The sequence below is a fragment of the Adelges cooleyi genome, unplaced genomic scaffold (assembly GCF_023614345.1).
Source record: "Adelges cooleyi isolate 19-005CV unplaced genomic scaffold, UGA_ACOO_1.1 ACOO_flye_CR_arks_rails_tigmint_CR_PRNA_592, whole genome shotgun sequence".
NCBI lineage: Eukaryota > Metazoa > Arthropoda > Insecta > Hemiptera > Adelgidae > Adelges > Adelges cooleyi.
In genome coordinates, this window is record NW_026096288.1 from 59,330 (window position 1) to 85,682 (window position 26,353).

The following is a 26,353-nucleotide window of genomic DNA, read 5'->3' on the forward strand; positions in this document are numbered from 1 at the left end:
ATAAATGTTGCAAAAAATTGTTGCTCATTTATTTTAATTTTACTTAAATAGTTTTTTAGTAAGTGTTTAAAATTATTTTATATCGTTTAACGTTATTAATTAATAATAGAATTTTGCCAGTATTGTTATAGTTAATAAAATCAATAAATTAGAATTTCAAAAAGTAAGCTGTTGTTTTAGTGTGATAACCTTATTTTACTTTGCCTATAATAATTAGTGAGTATACTACATCTTAGACAGATTGTTCTTGAAGAGTTTATTTAAAAATGGTCTTTCTGACTTATAGGCGATATTCCAAAATTATAAAAAAAATCATCTATGTGAAATACTTTTAGTTTTTAACATAGATTTATATATTTTTAATGTCGTTATAATTTTTCCCCCTTCGGTAACGAGATAAAGTGAGGGGTGATTTTAGAATCTCCCATTATAATCTGTATGTTAATTAAGACACAGTACATGTTTAGCTATTTTTTTTTCAAACATTTCACTTTAAAGTTTATGATCTCAATCAAAAGTGCAGAAGCATTTAATATTTTACTACTTGATTTTCATTGTTAACACATATCCTATTGGACAGGAATGTTTTTGTCCTGCATATTTAAAATATAGTCTTAAGATGTAATCAACCGTTTTGTACCAATAACATAATGTCGATATTATAATGGTTACTGACATGTTTCACACCTAATGTACATTATTCATCATTTAAAATTATCATAAACCATGGGCCAATCTATATAGTTACCGTTTTCAGGTTTATATTAGTAAATATACCAAATCTTGATTGACACATAGAATCTTACATCTACTAATGTCTTTTTTGTATAACCCATCCCATACTGTTATAACTCTATTAAAATAAATAATTTTAAATCTCTCCTCCCTTCATATTGTGTTACCAAAGGCAAACAAATTACAACGACTTTAAAATGGTCATTAGACGTACGTTATATAAATGTAAACTTAATATAGGTACCTATTTAAAAAATTGTTACATTATTTGACTTTGTATAATTATTTTAATACAAACCACCATTAGTTGTGTAAACAATGCAAAATATAAACGCACATAAAACTATAAAAGTGTTTTTAATTTAAAACAAGTGTTTTTTTTTTCGATTTGACACTTTTGGATTTATTATCACTATTCACTTTTTATACACATGTGGCAAACGTGTCCTAATTACATACGAAAACCACACGTTTTAACAATTAAAATAATTTATACTTTATATAATAATTTATATTGCCGCCATCTTAAATATTTTAAAATCTGGTAGACATTTTTTAGACGTCTTTTTAAAATTTCAAAAAATCTGTATAATATAAAATTAGACAGCAAAACCAAATTTTATCACAATATAGTTCGAAAATTAGATGATTACAATTACTTTTTTTTTTTAAACAAACGTTTAATAAATAATACTATAGAAATTAGAACAATATTTATATTTTATTCAAACATTTTTAAAATACCTATAATAATACAATTTTAAAAATATTATACATCAATAATGTTATTTTTTTTTAATTGAATATACATATTTTATAACTTTGTTTTATTATTAGGTACCATTTATGGGATTTTCGGCAAGAATGTGAGGATTTTTTTATGTCAAATATTGTTATTTTAATATTATAAATTTTGTCAATTTTTACACAGTCGTAAGTTCGAAAAAAGTAAATATATTATAACTGTCTGTATTTTATGTCTTCACTTTTGATTTGATCCAGTACGTGTGATCCACCACCACTGACTGATTCAATGTCGTCTTCCTTTTTAAAATAAAGCCACGCCTTACTTAAAATGTGTTTTAGTTCTTCGGTGGTTCTGTGGCCATTCGTCAACAAGCCGAAGTCGTTAAAATTGCCTGCAGTCACCAAGTTCATCATGTTGCCATACCGTTGACTGTATTCCGTGCATGTATTGATGAAGAATATTTTTCGTCCTCTTACGTACTTCTCGTTAACCCTTGCCACTTTGATGGCGGCTTTTATTTGACGCAACGGCTCGGTCGATATGAAATAGGTTTTAAACGTGTTCTCAATGTCGGTTATTAGACGGTCGAACATATCGTAGTAATATGTTATTTCGACTGTTTGCGACTTCGTTAATATTATTTTTACTATCTCGCAGAATCTCCACAACATCGAAATGCCTACGCTTTCGATCACGTTCATAAGCCGAACAAACGCCTGGACGTAGCGTTCCTGAACTACACATTCCTGCACCACTTGGTGCAATGATTTGCCCACGACACGACCAGAATAGTTTCTCAGTGCAAAAGCCATAAAACTGGTCGTGTCTTGTAAAACGGTCGCCAGCGAATTTCCGGTGAATAAAATATTATGGCTCAGGTCTTCAGTGACCGGAAAAGGTGGTGTCACACCGTATTGCTGATAATCCACTTCAACGTTCGGGATACTAACACATCTTATGGTCGGGTCAGTATAGCACGTACCGTCCATCAACACCAGCTCCATAAACCTAGACTCGGTTCGTTGTAAGTTTCGAATGGTTTCCAATGTTATCAATGTAATCGTTGCTTGGCAACGGCAAATACCGTATAGTGCGACAACACAGATTTGGAACAAAAACATTTTTTTTAGCTTGTATTTGTTAATTTTCAACAAACCAAAATATATCAAAACGGGTATCTATGATCAAATGACATACGTTATAATACAATCCCTATTAACTAATATTTTTCACAAAAATAGAACTGCCTACAACAAATGTATGTGTATGAGTTAATGTTATTAATTTTTGGGGTAGGAGGTTTAATTCTTATTTGGGTTATTAGAAAAACTTGAACAAATAACAGGTGTACATTGTTTGGCTTCAATGTCATATTTTCCAAGCATTACTAAAGGCGCACAAAGTTTTTATTATCGTTATTTAATTGTAAGATAAAAGTTTTTGAATTTGGTACTCCCCTACTGTGCAGGTTTATATTTTGCTTGGTTTGGACATCACGATTAACATGATGAGTTTAGTGATTACTGGCCAATTAAAGGAACTCGAAAGCTTAACAAATAGCCAGAGACTAAACATAAAATAACTACATGTACACACTGTTTTTGGAAACCTACAAATTAAAAAAAAAATTTGGAGTTTAGTGGTAGTACTAGTGGTGGGTAGTGGGTAGGGTTGGAACAATTTATTGAAGTTTATATCTTAATTTGATTTTTTTGATAAACTTGAACAAATAAAATAGTATTTAGATATCATGTTTGACTTCTGTGCCATATTTTCTTTTCACGTGAAGTTTACTCCTCCCCATCCTTCTAAAAATAAAGAAATCAATTATGTATTTGTATTTTTCGCCGTAAGGTTAATATCCAATTATTCGTAAATGCGCACGAAGACATGAAGTTATTATTGTTGTTTAAATTGAAAAAAACATGTATTTTTATTTTGGTACTCTCTTACTGTGTAGGATTATATTTTGCTTGGCATGAACTGTATTTGGTTTTGAACTATACACAAAATAATCGGTAATCAGATAATGTTGACGGTCAGATTAATGGTGCTGTGTTGATGAGACCGGCTTTTTTTTGTGTTGATATTTTATGTTCATTCGAGGTTAAATAAAGGGTTTTCATGAAAAAATTGTCAAATTTCACTTTTTTTAACCCTTGGACGGAAATGGGCTAAGATACACCATGTGCGAAGTATGAACAAAAAATGCTAACATTTTATGAATTGTGATTAAATAATTATTGAGGCAGTAATTAATTAACTAGCGAAAGGAACTCGAAAAGTAGATCTTGTTTTATAAACTACAAGCTGTCTGCCAGGGCTGAGTAAAATAATTCCCATCCCAACCCCATCCAATCACCACCGCTCATCTATAATCTCTAATCTCCTATCTCTTATCAGATAACAGCGTGACAGCGTTTTTGTGACACTTTTTTCGGTTATTATGTCCTCCTCTTACTCAAGGTCCCAGTCCCGGTCTCAGATCCCGTCCCAACAACTCAAAGCTTGCCCGGAATCGTGGTACATAGAATCGGCCTATTCCTTAAATCATAACCTACCATTTGCTCGAGTACCGTGGTTACCATGGTTACAAACCAAGTGTTTATTTTGCGTTACCATGGTTAAAAACATTTAATTTATACACATTTCGTATTTAAAGTACAAAGTTCGTGTTTGAGGTCATCCTTAGGGGCGGAATTTTCCAAAATTGCTATGCCAGTGTATTTGACAATTTCCCAAAGTTTCATGGCGATCGGATGAACGGTGTACTAATGCATAAAGGACAAACAAAGAAACAAGAATTCATTTATATATATATGTAGATTATTTAAAAAAGTGAGTTGTCCAAGTCAATAAAGTTGATTTAATTCAAATTTTCAATGTACAGTAGTATAGAAAGAGCATTTTCATGTATTCACAACGTTCCAAATAGAAATGAATAATAAATTCGATAATTTGAGGGGCCAAATTCTCTAAGGATTGTTTTGGGCCAGATATTATGATTACACTAAAATATTAGCCAGAAACTTGATATGTTTACTAGCCACCTTAGGTACATAAAAATGTATCCCGTGGTGTTGAGGACTCGTGCGCAAGCTGTTATACGGAAAATGAACACCACCGAAAGGCTTTTGTGTTCGTTTTTTATTTGTTTTTTAGCCATAGCTATTGGAATTAAAATTTAATTTCAAGTAGCTGTAAATAAAGTACTATACTGAATAGTGAAAATATACTACATGTTAAATTGGTTTTATATATTTTATTCCAACAGAAAAATCATTTTCATGGACAAAATATACTGTGGTAACTTCAATGTGAAAACACCCATATAGAGTTATAAAAACAAACAGTAGTATATCGACTTATTTAGACCAAAAAAAAAAAAAAATTGTTTTTCAGTGCAAAATTTTCGTACCCAAAACATCTGCGCAAATAAGAACAAGCACATCGACGAAAAACATAAAAACAATTTCTTATTAAAAAGCAAACGAATAGCTTTTCAATTCAAACCTACCTGTAAAATATATGTTAGACACAATTCTTAGCGTGTCACATAATAAACCCAAGGTATAGCAGCTATACTATAGCCTATAAATCACATTTTAAAACGGAAAAATGTACGGTATTTTTTTATAAACCTCAAAGCTGATTTACAATAAAATGTTTTTCGAGATTTAACAGCTTTTCGTTTAATTTATTGTTGTCTTCTAATAACTTGGTGACGGTGGTTGAAAGAGATTTATAATTATTCGTTAACACCGGTTTGTTCGTGTAGCAACTCTATAAATCAGAAATCGTACCAGAAATGTACTTTAAATGGCGTTAAAAAAAAAAACCCAAAAAATATCCCTAGAAAGGATAGTATTTTTTTTCTTTAAATCACTTTTTCAAGCAAAGTTTTTGGGATTAAGGTGTGAAATATAAACCGCGGGTAGAGCTACAATGGAACTTTTACATTATATATATACATATAAATTTGTTTTCAAAATTCTATAGTCTAACACTAAGTCATTAAGGAGAATCAAAAAAAAAAAAATTGCACTTTGTTAACTGACGAAAAATCATAATAGGTATAATATAATAATGATAATTATACAAATATTAAAAGGAAATAATACATTTTTTAAAAATTTTTTACACATTTATAACGTAGATTTTTATTATTAGATAACACATAAGGAATTTTTGGCAAACATTTTAAGACATTTTGAAGTGTAACATTTTTAATAATACATAATTTTATCAATTTTTCAAGCCGTTAGTTAAAAAATGTTTGTGTTGATTTTGGCCTAAGCCGATGTCACCCGTTAATGTTATAACAATATTGTCTATCTACATCGCCACTTTGGAGTTGATCCAGTAAATCGTATCCGCTTGGTGTAGCGTCCGTTTGAAAGTACTCGGTGGCAACGTTCAAGATACTATCGATTATTTGGTTGGCCCATCTAGTAGTCGGTATATTACTGAGATTCGGATAATTGGCAGTCGCCACCAAGCCCATCATGTTAACATATCGTTGTTTAAACTCCATGCATGTTTCATTGAAGAATCGTTTTCGTACCAGCAATGTATTTGGTCCATCCAACCTCAATACGTTGTAGGCGTCTTCTATTTGACGCACCGGATAAGTCGATACTAAATACATGTTAAACTTGTTTTTGATGTGTTCTATTACGGGATCGATCAATGCTAAGTGACGTTTAATAGCCGTCGTTGGCATCTTATCTATTATTTTAATCGATAAACTACATATTCTACCTAACATCGAAACGCCTTCACTTTCGATCACGTTCATAAGCCGAATGAATGCCTCGACGTAACGTCCTTCTGATACACAGTCCTCCACCACCAAGGCCAATGACCGATTTACGGCACGACAGCAATAGTTATTTCGTATAAAGGCCATAAAACTGGTTGCGTTTCCGTAAACGGTTGCCAGCGAATTTCCAGTGAATAAAATATTATAACACAGATCTGCGGTAACCGGAAAAGGCGGTGTCACACCGAACAGCTGTTGATATAGTTGATAATCCACTTGAACTTCCGGCTCACTAACACATATTTTTTGCGGGGCTTCTTTGGCCTGGTTCGGTTTATCTCGAGTATAGCACGTATTGTCCAAAAACTCCAATTCCATAAATTTCGACTCGGTTCGTTGCAAATCCCGAATGGTTTCCAAATTTATCACCGTAAACGCTGCGTGGCAATGGCGAACACCGTATAGTGCTATAACAAAGATTTGGTAGAAAAACATTTTTGAAAATTATATTTGTTGTTTTTTTTAAAAAAGCCAAAACGGGTATCTACGGTCAAACGATATTAGTTGTGACACGAACCCCAATTATTTTTTACAAAACGATAACTGCTCACCGCGAAGTATGTTGTATACACTGATGAAGCGTCGTTATAACTTATGTGGCAATCCGAAACTTTTTTTACAGTTACATTAGGTAGGTTAGATGTTTTACAAAAAACCAATATCAAGTCGACATTGGAAAGGTACAATGTTTGATGTACGTTTCGTGTACTTTACCCTTCACCGTCCTTCCTAAAAATAAAGTCAACAATTTCTTTTTTGTAACGTTACTATCCAAGCGTTTGCAAAGGCAAAAAAAAAAAAATTGATATACGCATGTGCAGATACTGGACTTGATTTTGGTACAATCTCGCTACGGCGGTTTATACCTTACTCGGTTAGACTGTCCTTATTTTGGTTTAAGCTAATTATAAAAGGAAAAAGTCGGAAATCAGATAATGTTGACGGGAGAGGGCCGTGGATTTTGGGTATTAATTGTTATGTAAATTTGAGCATTTTTCCGTACGCCAAAAAATGCTATACACTATAACAGAGACGGGTTTTTTCCATAGCCTAAATAGAAGATAATAAAAAACGTAGGATTGAATTTCGCATTCACGCGGTATAATGTGATTTGAATAATGTTCCGATTGATACATCTTATAAACGCTTATTTTTTAATTTTTCCTATTCTATAATTGATAGAAAAATGAATCTATCAAAGGCATCTATTTTCATGGAAGCTAATGATGTATAACATGACGTCAAATTAATCACTCGTGTGTTGACAATGTTTTCTTTTTTTTCAGTTTGCAAACAAACTGCAGCGCCGATAATAAAACCAGTACGGTATTAAATTATTTAGGACACTGACGAGAAGTGATATTTGTAAGATATACGATTTCTAGCCAAGAAAATAATGAGAAAATATTAAAATGTATTGCCGAATTGCAAGATATTGGGCCAAAAAGAAAATACATAAAATATAAGTTGTGTACGCGGATTTCTGTAAAATGGCAAACGAATTTCAATGCCAACACGAGCTAAGGCTTTATTTGTTTAATGTCATGGTTGTTGTTCGTGCGCGTTTGACAAAAGCCATACGGTATAGTTTCTAGCATAAGACGATTTTGACTGTGCAGAATGAGAAAGACATTATTTTTTTTTTTTTATAATTCTACAGTATTTAGTCCACCTAATTTTGATATATTTTTATCAAAAATAAACGAATTCATTTTGGTTTAACTAAAATCTGGGGAAAAAGGTCAAACATCTAAGAAGAATTTGAGAGAGTCGTCCAGCTACCAATTACCCTGTAAAATATGTATAAAAATATTAATACTTTGAAAAAGTTAAATGCTAGTAACAGTATTACTTTTATATCCGCTATTGACTATTATTGAGCCCTGGCTGTTCTAAGGATGATGCTACTAACGGTGGTGCTTCAGCCAAAGACACGAATATTATTATACCCATATGCACTAAAAAAAATTCCTATAATATTTTTATAACACTGGTAAAATGAATAAAAAAAAAATTCAAACCTGAATATATTCTCTAACCTCCCAAATATGATCTATTAAAACATATTTGAATTTAATCCTTTAGCAGAAAAAATTATATTCTATTTATTTGTGTTCGCAGGTATTTAATTTTAGTACACCAATTTTTAACCCTCCAATGCGCCATTTTGCTTTCTTGCAAGAATCTTTTTTTTCCCTTTCTCATTATTTAATTCGTCATATTTCATCTTACTAGAGCAATCTAGCGGATAAATCTAGAAGTTTTTAATATAAAATTTCGGATCAGCCTATTATACTTTCGTTGCCAGTCACAGATTGGTTTAAAAATTACAAATGCTCAATCAGTATTTTTACCGACATCCCTCATTTTTAATAACGTTCTGATAACAATTTTAAAAATGAAGGATACCGTTTTAAAAATAATGATCGGATCTTTATCAATCAGAGAGTTCGTTAAGAGATACTATTTTTTCCAATTAGAGCATAATATTTGGAAGGTGTTTGGAAGGGTGGAACATTTTTCAAATTTAGTTCACCAATTTTAATATAATACTAAGACATAGTTTAGACATAAATTCTGCGCGTACAAAACTCAATTTTTAATCTAAAGGTTTGCTAATATAACCCATTTCTCAATATACATATATATTTAGTTTCAAACATAGTGTAACATCCATTTAGTCATTATCAGTGCGATGTAAATCAATGACTTCATCCAAAATCTCTTGAATTCTATCAGTTTTTGTCGGAGAAGCGTTTGTAAAAATATTACCTGAAACAAACAATAGGATCTAAATTGTAAAAACACAAACATAAATATTTTTTTAGCTTCACACAACTGTACTTCTTCATTTCACTTATTTTTTCGAGTTAAGGTTTATAGATACCAATATTACCGATATGACTAGAGTATTTTTAGAGTGGAAATTACATCATGTAAATTTGATTTTTTTTTCTTCATAATTAATTCTTACAGAAAATTGATGATAATTTGGTACTCTGCATTTTAATTTAAATAATAATTTTACACTAATCTTACCAACAGTAATAGCGCTTGGAGATATTTTCTCTACAATGTCTTTGCACTCCTTACGCTTGCTGACATGATAAACTTTGTGCTTATAGGGAAGTTCAAGTTTAGAAAAATCAATATTATCGCCAGGACTAATAGCCGGCAAACCGGTGTAAGGGTGTATGAAGTCAACCCAATATTCTTCACTCAGTAATCGATCGCTAATACTAAAAGCTGCATGGAGATACTAAAATAAAATATTTTGATATCATTAAGCTGATATGTCAGTTATCGCGTAAGGATATATTAAAATAATTACTTGTCTCGTTAAGTTAGAAATATTCGAGTTACATAAGTCTTCCTCCAAACTTATTGTAATTATACTTATATGAGAATTCTTAAGATGTGGAACATTGAATCTTTCTGTAATTTCTGAAACAATATTTGACAGTTTACTAAGTATTTTTAATAATATTAAAAGAGTTTTATTATATATATATATATATTATATACCTGATTTTAATAAAACTGGACAGTCTTCCAAACGACAGTTTAAACGAGTAGTTATATCACAATTCTAGAAGAAAAAAAACAAATATTTATATTAATAAAATAGTTAAGTATTTAAATAAACTCTTTACCACAAAAATAATTCTCTATAGTGTACATGTATTTCAGGAGCAATTTTACCATCATTAGTGCATACAACAGTCTGTTTATTTATATATATTATATATATAAGTATTAATAATAAAACGTAAAAGTAATAATGAAATCTAACTCAGGTATATTCTTTACCTATTAAAAACAATGTATTTAGCACAACAACTAAAACCAGTTTTTTTACCATAAATGATGTTAGAACAATAAAACCATAATAAATTTCCATTGTATGACAACATACAGATTTCATTTGCAGTCAGTTAGATAAAAATCTCAAACCACAAAAATCCAGCAAATATTTAGTAGTTATCCAAAAATATAAGGGTTTTATAAGAATTATCTATGCTTTTAAAAACTTAACTGTATTTTTAATTAAACAAAAAAAAACCCAGGTTACTTCCAACTCTGCTTGCGGCTCAATAGCATTTTATCTAATGACAACAATTTAGATATATTATTAGCCACACTTACTTCAGAAGCAATACCGACATTATTAGGCAATTTAAATTGACTGTCTTTATTTTTCGGTATCAACTGCCAATTAGGGTTTGTTCGGAATTCAGAGTCCTCTATTTTCTATTATAATACAAACATATTTAGGTATTAATTAATAGTGTTTCAAATACGAGTTCAGATACAACTCTAACAGCATCTAATCATTACCTTGACAAGTAAATGCAAAATTGCTGTATATTATAGTTTAATAAAATAAATGAATATGCAAATTGCAAAACTAACAAAAAATTGAAATACAACAAAGGTTCAACGAATAAAAGTACCCGGATAATCAAATTTAATATTATTATTTGATGTTCTTAAATTATGAGTAAATTTTAGATTGCAATTTTGACAATTAGGCAAATAATTTTCTTAGCAAAGCCGAATACAGTGTGAATAATTTACGTACACCTTTTAATCAATTTTCAGGATTTACTTACATAAAATAAATAGTTCAAAATCTATACAATGGCGGTAAGTAATAAAATAGTATAACCGTCAATGTATATGAAAATATAAAATTTGGTTCGAACAATTTTCGTGTAAAATGTATCAAAAGGCCTTGAATTGAGTATCTTAATCTTATTATTTTAGTTCTACCTCGTATATTCTTTCAAAATATACTTTTTTTTTTACGAGTGCATTCTTATTGATTCTACTTACAGTTGATTGTTTTGATTTTATACAAAAAATATGCCTACAACAATAATTGGAATGAACATTTACAATAAAACATAGACAATTAAACATACATACCGTCACCCATTCATCTTATAATTATCATCTCATATTTCTATAAAAAATTAAAAAATTCAATATACACTTATTGTTTTTTTTATTAACAACAAATGTAGTAAAAAAAAAAAACGCTATTTGACCGAATTAAATAAAATACGTTTTACATATTTTGTAACTATAACCGAAGAGTTACTTAGGTAATATTTAAAAATAAAATTCTACTAACCTTGAGACAATACAACATGATGAACGGTCCTAAATACAATATTTGATAGCAATCGTTCGATTTCAGAAGATTCGTCAACTGTCAATAAAAGGCTTTGCAATCATCTTTAATAATTGTTTATATTTTATGTGGTAAGTAAATATTTCTATGCCACTACGAAACTTTTCTAGCCATTATATTATATTCAGACTTACGCGTCAACTTATGATAAGAAAATAAATCAAGGTGAGTTGATAACAGTATTATATTATACTGATAACAACGATACCGCTTGGTTAAAACATTTAAAATGTGACCATCAGCAAAATGCATTACGTATGTATATTAAAATGTAAAGGTCTAGTGGTTTAACAGATGTTCAAAAATGTTTAAGAACTCATGAGTGAAAAACATGAATTAAGTTTCTAGAGTTCAATCTGTACATTATATTAAAACTTAAAAGGGAAAGAAGAGTGATAAAAACATTATTTCGATTGACTATTTGGCAGTGCTTATAAAAACGTTCAAAGAGAGGTTAAATAAAATGTCTCGATGCAAATCGTTTAATAATAGAGGTACAACATATTGTTTTATATAGTAATGTATTTACAGGAAGTCGCCTAGGGCGGTAAAGTTTGTTTGATGACTTCCCACTGAAAGAAATCCGTCTCCATTTACATATTTAGGTTAAAAAAATAGTTTATAAATATAATCATTCGATTTATGTGACACTAATTTAGTTTTTTACACTTAATCCAAAAGTTTACATTATTTTCTATTTTGTGTTCTATGATTTTATTCACTTTATTACTTATTAAAACTTAATCGTAAACCACTAGAAAGATGACAATTAATTCTGTAATAGCCAATGCCAAAACTATGCCATCATGATAATAATTTCAAGATTTCGATTAAGACATTAACATATTTTAGAAATGTTACCGTTCTCAGCAGTATTTTATATTACATTAATATTAAATAAAGAACTCATCATTAATAATTAAAAAATAATATATGTGTAAGTACTTTGTGAATCCATCTTATTCTTCTTACCGACTTAATGGAAAACCGTTATCGGCAATTGTGTGCCACAGTAACTAAAACCAAGCAACATTAACTTAAAATGTACCTAATTTTTTATAGTGTAAAACAAAAAAAAATCTTATTTAAACAGCCCAATCTTATATTATGTATTATTTTTTACAACTTTACAAATTATACATTTTAATTATATTTAGCTATAGTATAGTAGTATCAATAAGACCCACGTAATAAATATATTTATAAACAATTTTTATCAACAATATATTTTAATAAGTAAATTATAAGAATAAACTACACATATAAGACAAAAACACAAATATATAACATGTAAAAATATAAATGCTTCACAATAAAAGTGAGTCATACACACTAGACAGAACCCATAAGGAATAACCCTGAGGCGACAAGTGTGGAGTCGTACAACAATATATTATTATTGTAGTAAAAGGTGTTACATTAAACCAACAGCATTGACGTCAGATACAACTTCTACATCATCGCTGGACCAAAATAAGGTACGTGGAAATATTATATAATAATAATTTTAGAGTAATAATAAAATTAGAAGAAATTAGGATGAATTAATAGTGTACACATATTTCTCACATAACGAAGATTATATTTCCATCCCTCTATTTTTCCATCCTCCTTTTATTTTATGTAATATATTATATTTATTGATATCAATACTACAACTCTGGTGGTAAGAAATTCCAAAAAAAATGTCGATGAAATAATTTAAGCATATATTATTATGTAAATATGTGTAAATAAAATTGAAACAATGAGAGTACACATATACACAATTTAAATACATGATCAACGCCCACCAATAGCACTTCTCTAAACCAATACACAACCAAAAAACAATTTTATGCATTTTCAATTCAGAACACATAAGGTTTTGGAAAACAATTTGAAATCTACATGGTGTTTAATTTAAAATATGTAGGGTTAATTTTTGTACCCCGAGTTGTTCAGAATTTTGTCTTCGGTGTCTTCAACACTCACTTCCCTTAAAAAAATTGTCTTATCTCTCTAGTCTTCGTCTACAGATTAACAACACACTTTTCTCTGCCCTTCTTTACGGTCTCGATATTTTTATATCACCTAACTTCCTAGGTCATATGGCTAAAGACCTGGCTGGCCTATCTAATTTATTAGTCAATTCTCTTTTTAATGACTTTTGTCTTCTCAATTCCCTTATTCCATTTACATTTATACCGATGACTCTGTTTCCTCTACTTCAGCAAGTTTAGACTTTTTTGTCCCTAAACTTAATTTTTCTTATACTGAAAAACAAATTTCTTATATTTCCTCAAATTGTAAATTTATCCGGATTTAACGCTTTTTTCGGTTATGTGCCAGAGCTAAGACATGAAAATGTCAAAAAAGTGTTACCAAAAAAGCGTTACGCTGTTATCTGATATGAGATAAGAGATATGTTGTACGTTCAACGTTCAAATTAGAACTAAATAATAAATTCAAAATAGTTTAATTCTCTATGTTAAGTTACTTTTGGCCATATAATAAACACTACAATTTTAGCCAGAAACTTGATTGTACATAATTTTTTAATCTCCTTTGCCTTATGCTGTAACTAGAAGCTCCATATAATTTTTTTTTTTTTAATTATAATTCCACACCTAATCTAAATTTATTCGGTACTTCAACAAGACATGAAAATGCTCTTTCGTGTTTGTAGACTCGGCTGAAAAACTTTTTTCGGTAAATGTGCCAGAGCTAAGACATGTAAATGTAAAAAAAAAAAACAAATCATTTAACGATGACAAATATTTTTTAAAGAAATTAAATAAAAAGTAGTCTGGGAAAGTTTGAATAACGACATTCATATAGGATAAATGCAGAAAATAAATCTGGACCAGGAGAAGAATTGAACTTAAAACTATTAATTAAGAAATTAATGTTTAAATTGTTTTACAAACGCTTTGGTATAGTTGTGGTAAAAAATAAAGATATCAAATTTTTTTCTTTTTTTTTTGTAGGATGGGAAGGGGGAAAGTACATAAAACGAAAATATGTCACCGAAGACACATATACCTTCTACGAAAAATATAAGCGTTAAAAAGAAATATCATAAAACTGTAAAATTTGTTTTGGATCGTTCCATAAGTTGTAACAAAAATTCAGTCGATACAAAGTATTGTAGTGCGCAGTTATACATTTGTGAAAAATATTAGGGCTCATAAACAATATCGTTTGTTCGTAGACACCCGTTTTGATTTTTTTGTAAATTAACAAATATAAGATTAAAAAAATGTTATTGTTTGAAATCTGTGTTATTGCACTATGCGGTATTCGCGGTTGTCAAACAATGATTACATTGGAGACCATTCAAAATTTACAACGAACCGAGTCTAAATTTATGGAGTTGGTATTTTTGGAAGGTACGTGCTATACCGATCCAACGATAAACTGTGTTGGTATACCAACTGTTGCGGTGGATTATAAAACATACGGTGTGATAGCACCTTTTACGGTTACTGAAAATCTGAGGAGTAATATTGTAGTCACTGAAACTTCGCCGACAGCCAGTAATGAGCCTATAGACAGTTATATGGCCTTTACAATGGTAATCAATACTAGTGCTGTCTTTGGCAAATCATTGAACGACGTAGGGAGGACTGTGTAAGAGGTGGTCACTACGTCGACGCATTTACTCGACTTATGAACGTGATCGAAAGTGTAGGCATTTCGTTGTTGTGGAGATTCTGTGAGGTAACAAAATTAATACTAGAGAAGTCGCTACAAGTCGATATGAAAACTCACTATGAAACGGTGGACCGTTTAATAACTCACATGGAGAACACGTTTAAAACTTGTTTCATATCGACTGAGCCGTTGCGTCAAATAAAAGCCGCCGTCAACGTAGTAAAGGAAAAAGAAAATAATGCAAGAGGACGAAAACATTTCTTCATAAATACATGCATTGAGTATGATCAACGTTATGGTAACATGATGGATTTGGTGACTATAGGCACGTTTAGGGACTTCGCAAGTTTAACGAACGGCTACAGTTCCGTGCAGGAACTAAATTATACATTAGAACTTGCAATGCATTACTTTGAAAAGGAAACGGACAATGACTTACTCGATGGTGACGAATTCAACGTACTGGATCAACTCAAAAGTGAGGAAAACAATAGACAATTATAATATTTACTGGTGGCATCAGTTTATGCTGAAATCGACACATACATTTTCCAACTAATGCCTAAAAATTTAAACAATTCGGGATTGTAATTTAATTTAATATTATTGAATATAACATAATATATTTGACTTTAATGTATCCTTCTTGCCGCAAATCCCATAAATGTGACCTAATAATAAAGTGTTATATATGTATATGCAATTAAAAAAATTACATAATTTCTTAATAATATTTTCAACTTAAGAATATTAATAAAGAAATTAATATTTAAAACCGTTTACCATAAAAAAATACACACGTTACGACTTATGGAAATAGTATATTATTGTTGTTTTTGTAGTAATATGAAGAAGCTTTTAGAAACAGTTTATAACAACTTTTTTCAACAATTCCATAAAGGGGTCTTTTTTATAAGGCTCATGACATCTATGTTCACTTAATTGGTTTTACTTAAGCAACAAAAACCATCCAGTTAACATATTAACGTATCATTAATCGGATCGTCAACATTACCTGATTTCGATTACTTTGTATGTAGTTTAAACTAAATACATTCAAAGTACAAACCAGCACAGCAAGAAAGTACCGAAGTCAAGTCCAGTACCCACACATTACCATTCACTGCCGCGGTGACCGCTAAAGACGCATTATCTATCATGTGGAAATCAAGTATTTTTTTTTTTTTATTTAAATAATAATAATAAAAACTTTATACTCCTTTCCATATGCTTACGGTGAAAAGTACAAACATTTTAAAGATATTGTATATGTAATAAAGGCCTATCCAATAACTGGTGTATACAACACGACCTAATATTTCATTTGTATTTTATTCCATGTGTTATGTTTGAACTGAAGTTGACTCATTCGCGCGCTTCGTTTGGCAAAAACAATGCGGTATGATTTCTCTTACATATATTAGTAAAAAGACTCGATAGAATTATTTTTTTTTATAACATTATAGTTCAGAGTCCGCCCCCAATCGTTAAATATTTTTTCAAAAATAAAATTAATATGTTAAACAATAAAATGCTAGTAACAGTATTGCTTTTATATCCACTATTCGCCGGCATATTATAACCATCAAACTATGGCTGACGATATTAATGACGATGCTATAGCCAAATACACGAACATTATTATACTCATAACAAATTAAAAATTAGAGGGATGTCGGTAAAAATACTGATTAAGCATTTATAGTTTTTAAACAACATCTGTGACTGATAACAAAACTATAATAGGTCGATGGAGTATTCCCAACGATATAGTAATGTGAAAGGATTTTTAACGAGTGGCCGCAGACTTAACATAGACTAACTAAATTTACACATATTTTGTCAGTATACATAATAATAAAACATATATAATTTATATATATATATATATGTTGAAGTTTAGCGGTAGTACTATTAGGTTGTGGGTAATGAGTTGGACAAATTTTATTTTAGTTGAAAGTTAGAATGTTATCCCGAATAACTTACTTTGATATCATTAGCTACAAATAGCATAATTTATAAATAACGAAGAATATATTATTTTATACCGAATGTATTTTAAAACTGTTTATACATGTCAACATAATTTTTATCTAAAGATTTATAATGCAATACATAGTTTTAATATTCTTTAATCAAAAGTTTAAATATTATAATAATTAGAAGAATATTCATTAAAGATCTAATTACTAAGTAAATGATGGAAACCACTTTTTAACAAACAACTATTACAATAAAATGATAAAAAAAATAATTTTGAAATATTATAAAGAAATTGTGGCATTTTTTTAAATTGTTTATACATTTATAAAATTTTATTATTAGGTAACATAGGGATTTTCGGCAATAATCTTAGGATATTTTTAAGTCAAATATATTATATTCATATTCAATAATATTAAACAAAATTGCAATCCCAAATTGTATAAACTTTTCAAGGCATTAGTTGGAAAATGTGTTTGTCGATTTTGGTATAAACTGATGCCACCAGTAAATATTATAATTATTGTCTAATACTTTCTTCACTTCTGAGTTGATCCAGTACGTTGAATTTGTCACCACCGATTGATTCATTGTCCGTTTCCTTTTCAAAGTAATGCATTGCAAGTTCTAAGGTATATTTTAGTTCATGCAAGGAACTGTGGCCGTTCGCTAAACTTGCGAAGTCCGGTATTTGGCCTGTAGTCACCAAGTTCATCATGTTACCATATCGTTGACCATACTCAATGCATGTATTTATGAAGAAAGTTTTTCGTCCTTTTGTACAAATGCCTTTAATCTTTAACACGTTTACGGCGGCTTTTATTTGACGCAACGACTCAGTCGCTATGAAATACGTTTTAAACGTGTTCTCCATGTGAGTTATTAAACGGTCCACCGTTTCATAGTGGGTTTTCATATCAACTCTTTGCGACTTCTCTAATATTATTTTTGTTATCTCACAGAATCTCCACAACAACGAAACGCCTACACTTTCGATCACGTTCATAAGTCGAGTAAATGCGTCGACGTAGTGACCACCTTTTACACAGTCCTCCCTACGTCGTACAATGATTTTCCTACGACAGTGTTAGTATTCATCGCCATTACATAGGCCATATAACTGTATTCTAGTACATTACTGGCTATCGGCGAATTTTGAGTGAATAAAATATTGCTCCTCAGATTTTCGGTGACCCTAAATGGTGCAATCACATCGCATTTTTTATAATCCGGCTCAACATTTGGAATACTTACGCATCTTATGGTGGCGTCAGTATAGCACGTACCTTCCAAAAATACCAACTCCATAAATTTAGACTCGGTTCGTTGCAAATTTTGAATGGTCTCCAATGTAATCATTGTTTGACAACCGCGAATACCGCATAGTGCAATAACACAGATTTCGAACAATAACATTTTTTTAATCTTATTTCTGTTAATTTACAAAAAAATCAAAACGGGTGTCTACGAACAAACGATATTGTTTATGAGCCCTAATATTTTTCACAAATGTATAACTGCGCACTACAATATTTTGTATCGACTGAATTTTTGTTACAACTTATGGAACGATCCAAAACAAATTTTACAGTTGTATGATATTTCTTTTTAACGCTTATATTTTTCGTAGAAGGTATATGTGACTTCGGTGACATATTTTCGTTTTATGTACTTCCCCCTTTACCCCCTTCACATCCTACCTAAAAAAAAAGAAAAAAATTTGATACCTTTATTTTTTACCGTTACTATATTCAAGCATTTGTCATGGCGCGTTAGGTTTATATTATTATTTAAATGTAAAAAATTATTTTTGGTACGCTCTTACTGTACAGGTTGATATTTTGCTTCGTATTTAGTTTTGAACTATACACAAAATAATCGATAATCAGATCATGTGGTCGGTCAGAATAATGTTAATATGTTGATGGGATGGTTTTTTTTTTGCATAAATAAAACTAATAAAGTGAACATACTTTCAGGGGTGAGGCACACCAACAAATTATATGTTATACATTTCTAATCGACCTGACCACTTTTCTTGAAATTATAGCAAGTAAAAGTTTAAAAATCAAAACTCTTATGGATTTTTTTTTTTTAGATCTTCCAGGCTTTTCAGATACAAAATGATACATCATTATAAAACCAACGTGATCAAGAAATAACATTTATTTACAGAAATTAAATGTATGTGATATTTATAAAAGACACTTTCGTGGAGTTGGTGCAAAAAGGTGAATACTGGACCAATTGCTTCTAGTTGGTAATTTTTTTTTTGGGGGGGGGGGAAATAGTTAAAAAAATTCACTTCTTCGCAGTTAAAATTTGGAAAAAAATGCTTGGAGTACACTCAACGATATGATTAACATGATAAGTTTAATGATTATTGGCCAATTGAGAACCTTGAAAGTTTAACGAATAGCCAGATACTAAACATATAATAACTACATGTACACGCTAATTTTGGAAATCTAATAATTAAAAAACCAAAAATTTAGTTTAGTGGTAGTACTAATTGGGTTGCTGGGTAGTGGGTAAACAAATTATTCGAGATTGAAAAACAAGATAATGGGTTTCGTTTTCATTTTTTGAATAGTTAAATTTTTAATAAACTATAAATATTATTTTTTTAACTTTTGTTTAAAGAATGTAAAAACTATGTATTAAATTGCAAATCTTTAGATAAATAATTTAGTTTTGTATAGGCGTTTATGTCTAAATCATGTTATAGTATTCTATAAAATTTGGTAAAATAAATTTAAAACATGTTCAAACCTGGTTATAATTTCTAACCTCCCAAATATGCTCTTATAGGAAAAATAGTATCTTTTAACAAAAATCTCTGATTAATTTGTCAAAATTGTTCAACCCCGTAGAGCTACATAAAGCTAATAAAATAGTGTGAAACACCTAAAAAGCCGTTTTCTTATTATAAAATACAATTGAGAGAAAATATATCTAAGATATTAGGACTTAGTACTTTAGCAGAACAAATGTGATTATATATATTTATACTCACATGTAATACATTTTAGTACACCAATTTAACCCTTCAATGCGCCATGTTGATTATTTGAAACAATCTTTTTTTTCTTTTTAATTAATTCATTTTTTATAATTCATCTTACTAGTAGGTTATATCTAGTGGATTAATCGAGAAGTTTTTGATATAAAAAAAAAGTCTAGATCAGCCAATACTTTTTTTATCAGCCACAGGTTTGTTTAAAAATATGAAGGCTTAATCAGTAACTTTACCGACATTCCTCATTTTTAAATTGTTATGGTAACAATTGAAAAATGAAGGATACCGTTGTAAAAATAATGATCGGATCTTTGTAATTTTTAAAACATATCTGCGGCATAACAATTACGGAACTATTGGCTTAGGTCAGTCATGACTTATTTTTTTTTTTATCAAAAACTTCTCGATTTATCCGTTAGATAGTATCTACTAGGAAGATGAAATATAACAAATGAATTAATAAAAAAGAAAAAAAAAGATTTGCAAGAAAGCAATATGGCGCATTGAAGGGTTAAATTGGTGTACTTAAATTACCTGTGAATACAAATAAATACAATGTCATTTTTTCTGCCTAAAGTATTAAGTTGTAATATTATGTTTGAAATATTTTCTCCCAATTGTATATTATAACTAGAGAGCGGATTTTTAGGTTTTTACACATATTTATAGGCTTTATGCAGGTCTACGGGGTTAAACAACTTTGACAATTTATCAGGGAGTTTGTTAATAAATATAATATTGCATGATAGAGCATATTTGGGGAGTTATATTCAGAGTTGAACATCTTTTAAATTAATTTTACCAGTACTAATAAAATTGTAACGATGGCATTTGCCTGATATATTATTAGTAATAATAGTATTGTTCATGGCTGGTGGTTATCGTTACTTCCAAACCAAACCTGTAAGGTCTAATATGTCGAACAGCACCCTGGTCTGGGCAGATAATGCAAATAGAAATATATAATAGCTAGAGGAGAGGAAGTGACGCTTTGTTAATAGATATTGTTTTGCATAATAGAGCACATTTGGGGAGTTACGTTCAGATTTGAACATCTTTTAAATTAATTTTACTAGTGTTAATAAAATATAGGATTTTTTTTAGTGCATATTAACAATGTTATCGTTGTTTATTATTCGTGTATTCAGTATTTGGCAAAAGCACCGCCATTAGTATCATCATCCTTTGATCAGCCATGGTTATATTGTATATACTAGTCAATAGTGGATATATAAGCAATAATGTTACTAGCATTTTATTTTTTTAAAGTATTAATTTTTTAATACATGCTGTAAAGGGCGATTGGTTAACCAATATGACTCTCTCAAATTTTTCTGAGATGTTAGACCTTTTTTTTCATAGTTTTTAGTGAATCTAATATGAGTATATTTATTTTTGACAAATGTATCAAAATTTGGCGTAATTAATACTGTAAAATTGTAAAAAAGAATAATAAATCTTATTCATTCTGTACAGCTAAAATCACCTAGTACTAGAAACTATACCGGATCGTTTTTGTCAAACGCGCACGAATAACAGCACCTTTTCAAACATGGCATTGAACAAATAAGGTCTTAGCTCATGTTGCATACATCAGTTAGCAGAATACCTATATAACAATAGCATTGAAATTCGTCGCGGTCTTACAAAAGCACTCGATAGAGCGTTTGAAGAATTGTATTAAATGTATTTTCTTTTTGGCCGCCAAAATATGTGTTATTATTTGTTTTAAACAATATCATTTATTTCGGCAAAACCTTTTAGTATTTTCTAATTAATTTTTTGGCTAGAAATAATATATCCCCAAAATATTACTTCTTGTTAATATCCCTCATGATTCAATACCGTTAGTACTTGTTTAATACCGTACCAATTTTATTATCGGCACAGCAGTTTGTCTATAACTGAAAAAAATAAAACTAAAATAAATAAACCTAAAATAAATAAACATTGTGTCAACTTTACCAACACACAAAATAACAGCGTTTAATTTCGATGATTTGTGTGGATCGAGACAAAATTATAATTAACACAATTTGTATAGTAATAATGAATAAACAATATTTCATTAAGACTAATAAAGTAATAATTAAATACTTATAAAAAATAAAGTACACAGATAGAAGAATAATTTGACTTGTTATATATCATTAGCTTACATAAAAATATTGTGAAAAGTATGGAGCTAAGACACGCCCAACACCTTTAGATATATTCAACTTTCTATCAATTATAAACCCTTCAGTGCCCAATTTTTTTAAATTTCAAATGTTTTAATAGTCATTATAACGCGAGGAAATCTGGAAAAATAAGTAAAAAAATCTAAACATAAATCTATTTTATTTATTTTTAAGTTTAAAACATGTGAGCCATAAAATACCAATAAAATATAATTTTTCTTCTTCTTATTATTATTATTTTTTATTCAAATATATTAAATTATTTGTTCTGTTTTTGTTTACTCGAAACTTAGAATTTTTGTAGGCCGTACTTGTTGTTGAGCTGTTTTGAACGTTTTATTTCTTTCGACAAAACAACTACCTTGGCTTTTCAATCGTAACGAGAAAAACAATAAAAAAACAAATAATGTACTCGCCTTTACCATAACCCAAGTTCAATCAAAACATACCGTAAAACATTGACATATACACGTTATACCACCGTTTCAAAAGAGATCAGTTATATACAACCACACATGTATGTATAACTCTAGTCAAATTATCTCATCGATTATTATTATTTAATTGTATATTTTATAGTAATATTTTATATTTATTGAGATCAATATTACAAATCTGGTGGTAAGAAATTCCAAAAATTATCTATGAAATGATTTAACATATATTGTTATGCATAAATGTGTAAAATAAATGGGAGTATACGCAATTTGAATACATGAAATAACACTTGTACTAAAACTCTAGGTTAAGTTGATATAGCTTGAACGCTTATGGGATGGGATCATATTTTTTAAAAATTATAAACTTATTTGACTGTATCATTGTTACCAACCACCGTTTGCTTACATACAGAGTGATCCATATATTGTAAGCCACTCAATCTAGTAAGTTAAATATCATTGGATGTTAAAAAAATAACCAAAAATCAGTCACCATAGATAAGTATTAACATTGAGCATATAATATTTTAATGATGTTAATTAATCATTAGAACAAAACTATTTTTTTTATTCAAGATTTAAGATTTAATTTGTATGTAATTTGGCCCTTTCCATTTACATTGGTGCACTCAATGAAAATCAAAATACAAATGTAATAAATGAATATACAGAAAATGATTCAGTAATATTTAAATATATATATTTATTATTAAGCATAATATTTCATTTATCATAATATGATATTATTGACACCAAAAGGGCGGTCAATTTTCTTCATGGAAATTCCTTGGGATTGGATACGACAACGCTAAAACCGACTTGATGAAACCGTGTTCGACATTCCCCATCCATTTTATGACACTGTCGACTAAAATTACAGCTGACCCATGATTTTTCTTTATAAGGGTCCGGAAATCTTTCAATAAAGTTACCTCGTGGAAGTTCTTATGTCTATCTCTATTAGTTTTTATCTGTACGTAAAAAATAGAATACATATTTCTGGTAGGCGTTGTAGTAGCTAAATACTGTCAGCCTGATCATGGTAAATTATAATAATGATAGTATAATTTTATTTTGTGTTTAGAAGAAACAATTTATTTTTTATGTATACAATTTTTGGAAAATATTTTTTTTTTTATAAAAACCCTAATTAAAAATTGGAAAATAGGCAATAAAAATTAGGTATCTGTACAATTCTTAATATATGTATAATGCAAAACAAATTTAATTAGGTTAGGCCTTGGTAATTATTTAAAAACATATTATATAATGAATTTATAATGCACGCAAACAAATTATACATTTTTTTTTATATGTGATGTTGTTAAGACTTAACTCGAAGTACGTGATGTCTGATGATAGTTCGTCTATTTCTGTTTACTTGTTTTTTTTTCAAAATTCCTTTCTCCATCAATCTACTGACTCATTTAAGCTAATGTTTTTGGAGGAGTCCCGAGTCAGCGAGAAATATTAAAACAAAAAAATTGCAAGTGTAAAGATTAAATTTCATCGAAATTCCAGATGAAAAATGTTAATATTGATCTAAGATGTTATAAATTTTATACTAGTCGGCGAAAGGATTTATTTATAATAAAAAACTAGATTATCCACATTATTATCCAAATATTTATATTAATTTTTAAATATTCCATAAGATATGGAATGTATTCTGTTAGTCTTAAAATATAATTTTTTTCTATACATTTATAACACTTATTTCGAAATACTAACAATTACCCTACAATTTTAATTACTCGAGTAAAAAATTATTGGACCCAAAATATAATAATTATCAAAATCGTTTTAACGTTGGAGACTTCAGATAATTTAACTAGGTCGACGAAAAAAAATGTTGTTTTTGTTTTTGAATATTTTCTTGTTTAGCACATTGGTGTATGACTGTTTGAACAAGCATACAAAACAAGTATTCTTCTTATTTTAAATAAATAATACAACTTAAACCGTATTTTCAATACATTTTCCCGTTTAAGAAAGTGAATATACAACTGTTTAGAAAAGTAGTGATAAAAGTTTTAAATTTTGAACGTAAAAATATTTATAGTTATATTATTTATGATCGGATGTAGACAATTTTAGGTGTTCTAAGACCAATTGTAGGAATATGTGTGAAAATAAAATACAATACAATACAAAAAATATATGTGTTCATGATAATTTATAGTTTTTTTAATAATATATAAATAATAATATATTATAAATATATTTACAATTTTCTCATTTCTGTAAATTCTACCCAAAGGTATACAACACATTTGTGTCTATATCGAATATGTTTAACATAATAAAATTCCAAGGTCTTTTTTTATAGTAACGCGTTTAATAGTACGCAAAATGTGAGTACATCTACCATAAAGGAACTTTTTTATGTGTATTATTATGACTCGTATGTTTTTTCATACCGATACGAATTTAAGGTAAATAAAACGCAAAAAAAAAATACTAACCGTGTGTTGTTTACGCATTTATAACATACAACGAAAATTCAGAGCATAAAATAAAACCTTACATATTATGGTTTGGAAACCCAAATTTGGGCCTCAAAGGCAATCCAGTGATAACGGATAAAAAAATAAATATCGATAAGAGCATTGTACCTAATGACAATTATGTGCTTAAAAATTAATTTTTAGTTTAAGGGTGGATATGATTAGGGTTACATTCGTTAGATATTTGTTTTAAATGTTTTCACTTTTTGTTATCTCTGGTGAAACCAGTTGACATTGACTATTTAATAAAAAAATTCAATTAAACAATTTTTAGTCGTTAGATAAAACCACTCTTCTATATTGGAATTTATAATGTAAGAGTGACTAAAGAATTAAATGGTTCATTTGTATATCAACGAAAAACAAGTGAATGCTCTCAGTTTGTTAGTTGCACATTCACCGATTACATACTTAACATACTACGATACATTTAAATGACAATTACACTTGTAGCTTTACACATTAAAGGACTTGCTTCCACAAGGAGTTGAACAAAAGTAAAAAAGAAAGCAGAGTTTTAACATTATGTTATCTTTATAAATTGGTCACAAATATAAAATAGGTTCTCTCTATATAAATGTATTTTTAGAATAACCCGCATAACAATATACTATAACGAAACATTTTCATTGTCTATTTACTCACTCACACAAGGCACCCTGGAAATTTTGAGAGGTTTTCCTTAATATAAAATAAGTTTGATCACAGTTCTATTTTTTTTGAGAAAATTGTACATGTTATAGTTCCATTCTAGATAATATAACTTCGGTCAAATTTTCTCCACCTAAATCCCTAAAAATTTGCTTCAAAAAGTGAAAAAAAGAAAAAAATTCTATTTTTTCTATTGGAAACTGTTAAAATTCCACATAAATTTGGAATTAATTTGACTTGTTAGTTGTTAAATCTTAAAATTGCGACTAACAAGATTTAAAAACATTCAGCCTTTTTCCCAGGAAGAGGTAGGGTTGTTGAAATTTCGGGGTATTCCATGTGTAATTTTGTTGGTAAATGTTTTTATCCTAAAAATGCTAAGGTTATAATAAATCGAAAACTGTTTCGAAAAGCATACAATTTCGGCACTTGTGC

General features: G+C 29.2%; 1 protein-coding gene across 1 annotated transcript; it reads right to left on the reverse strand.

Moving 5' to 3' along the window:
- Window positions 1–8,982: 8,982 nt before the first annotated feature.
- LOC126844013 (cobalamin trafficking protein CblD-like) lies at window positions 8,983–17,839 on the reverse strand. Its single transcript, XM_050581856.1, has 7 exons — window positions 17,656–17,839; window positions 17,125–17,138; window positions 10,452–10,556; window positions 9,831–9,894; window positions 9,637–9,749; window positions 9,345–9,564; window positions 8,983–9,077 (listed from the first exon to the last, which is right to left on the reverse strand). Exons 1-7 carry the CDS (start codon window positions 17,837–17,839, stop codon window positions 8,983–8,985), a joined length of 795 nt encoding a protein of 264 aa, XP_050437813.1.
- Window positions 17,840–26,353: the final 8,514 nt, after the last annotated feature.

Coding starts and splice junctions, on each gene's coding strand:
- LOC126844013 (XM_050581856.1), bottom strand. CDS start 17,839: ATGATGAACTTGGTGACTACAGGCCAAATACCGGACTTCGCAAGTTTA. Junction 9,895..10,451: donor ATGTCGGTATTGCTTCTGAA/GTAAGTGTGGCT, acceptor TTTTTCTTCTAG/AATTGTGATATAACTACTCG. Junction 9,565..9,636: donor TTTCTAACTTAACGAGACAA/GTAATTATTTTA, acceptor ATTTTATTTTAG/TATCTCCATGCAGCTTTTAG.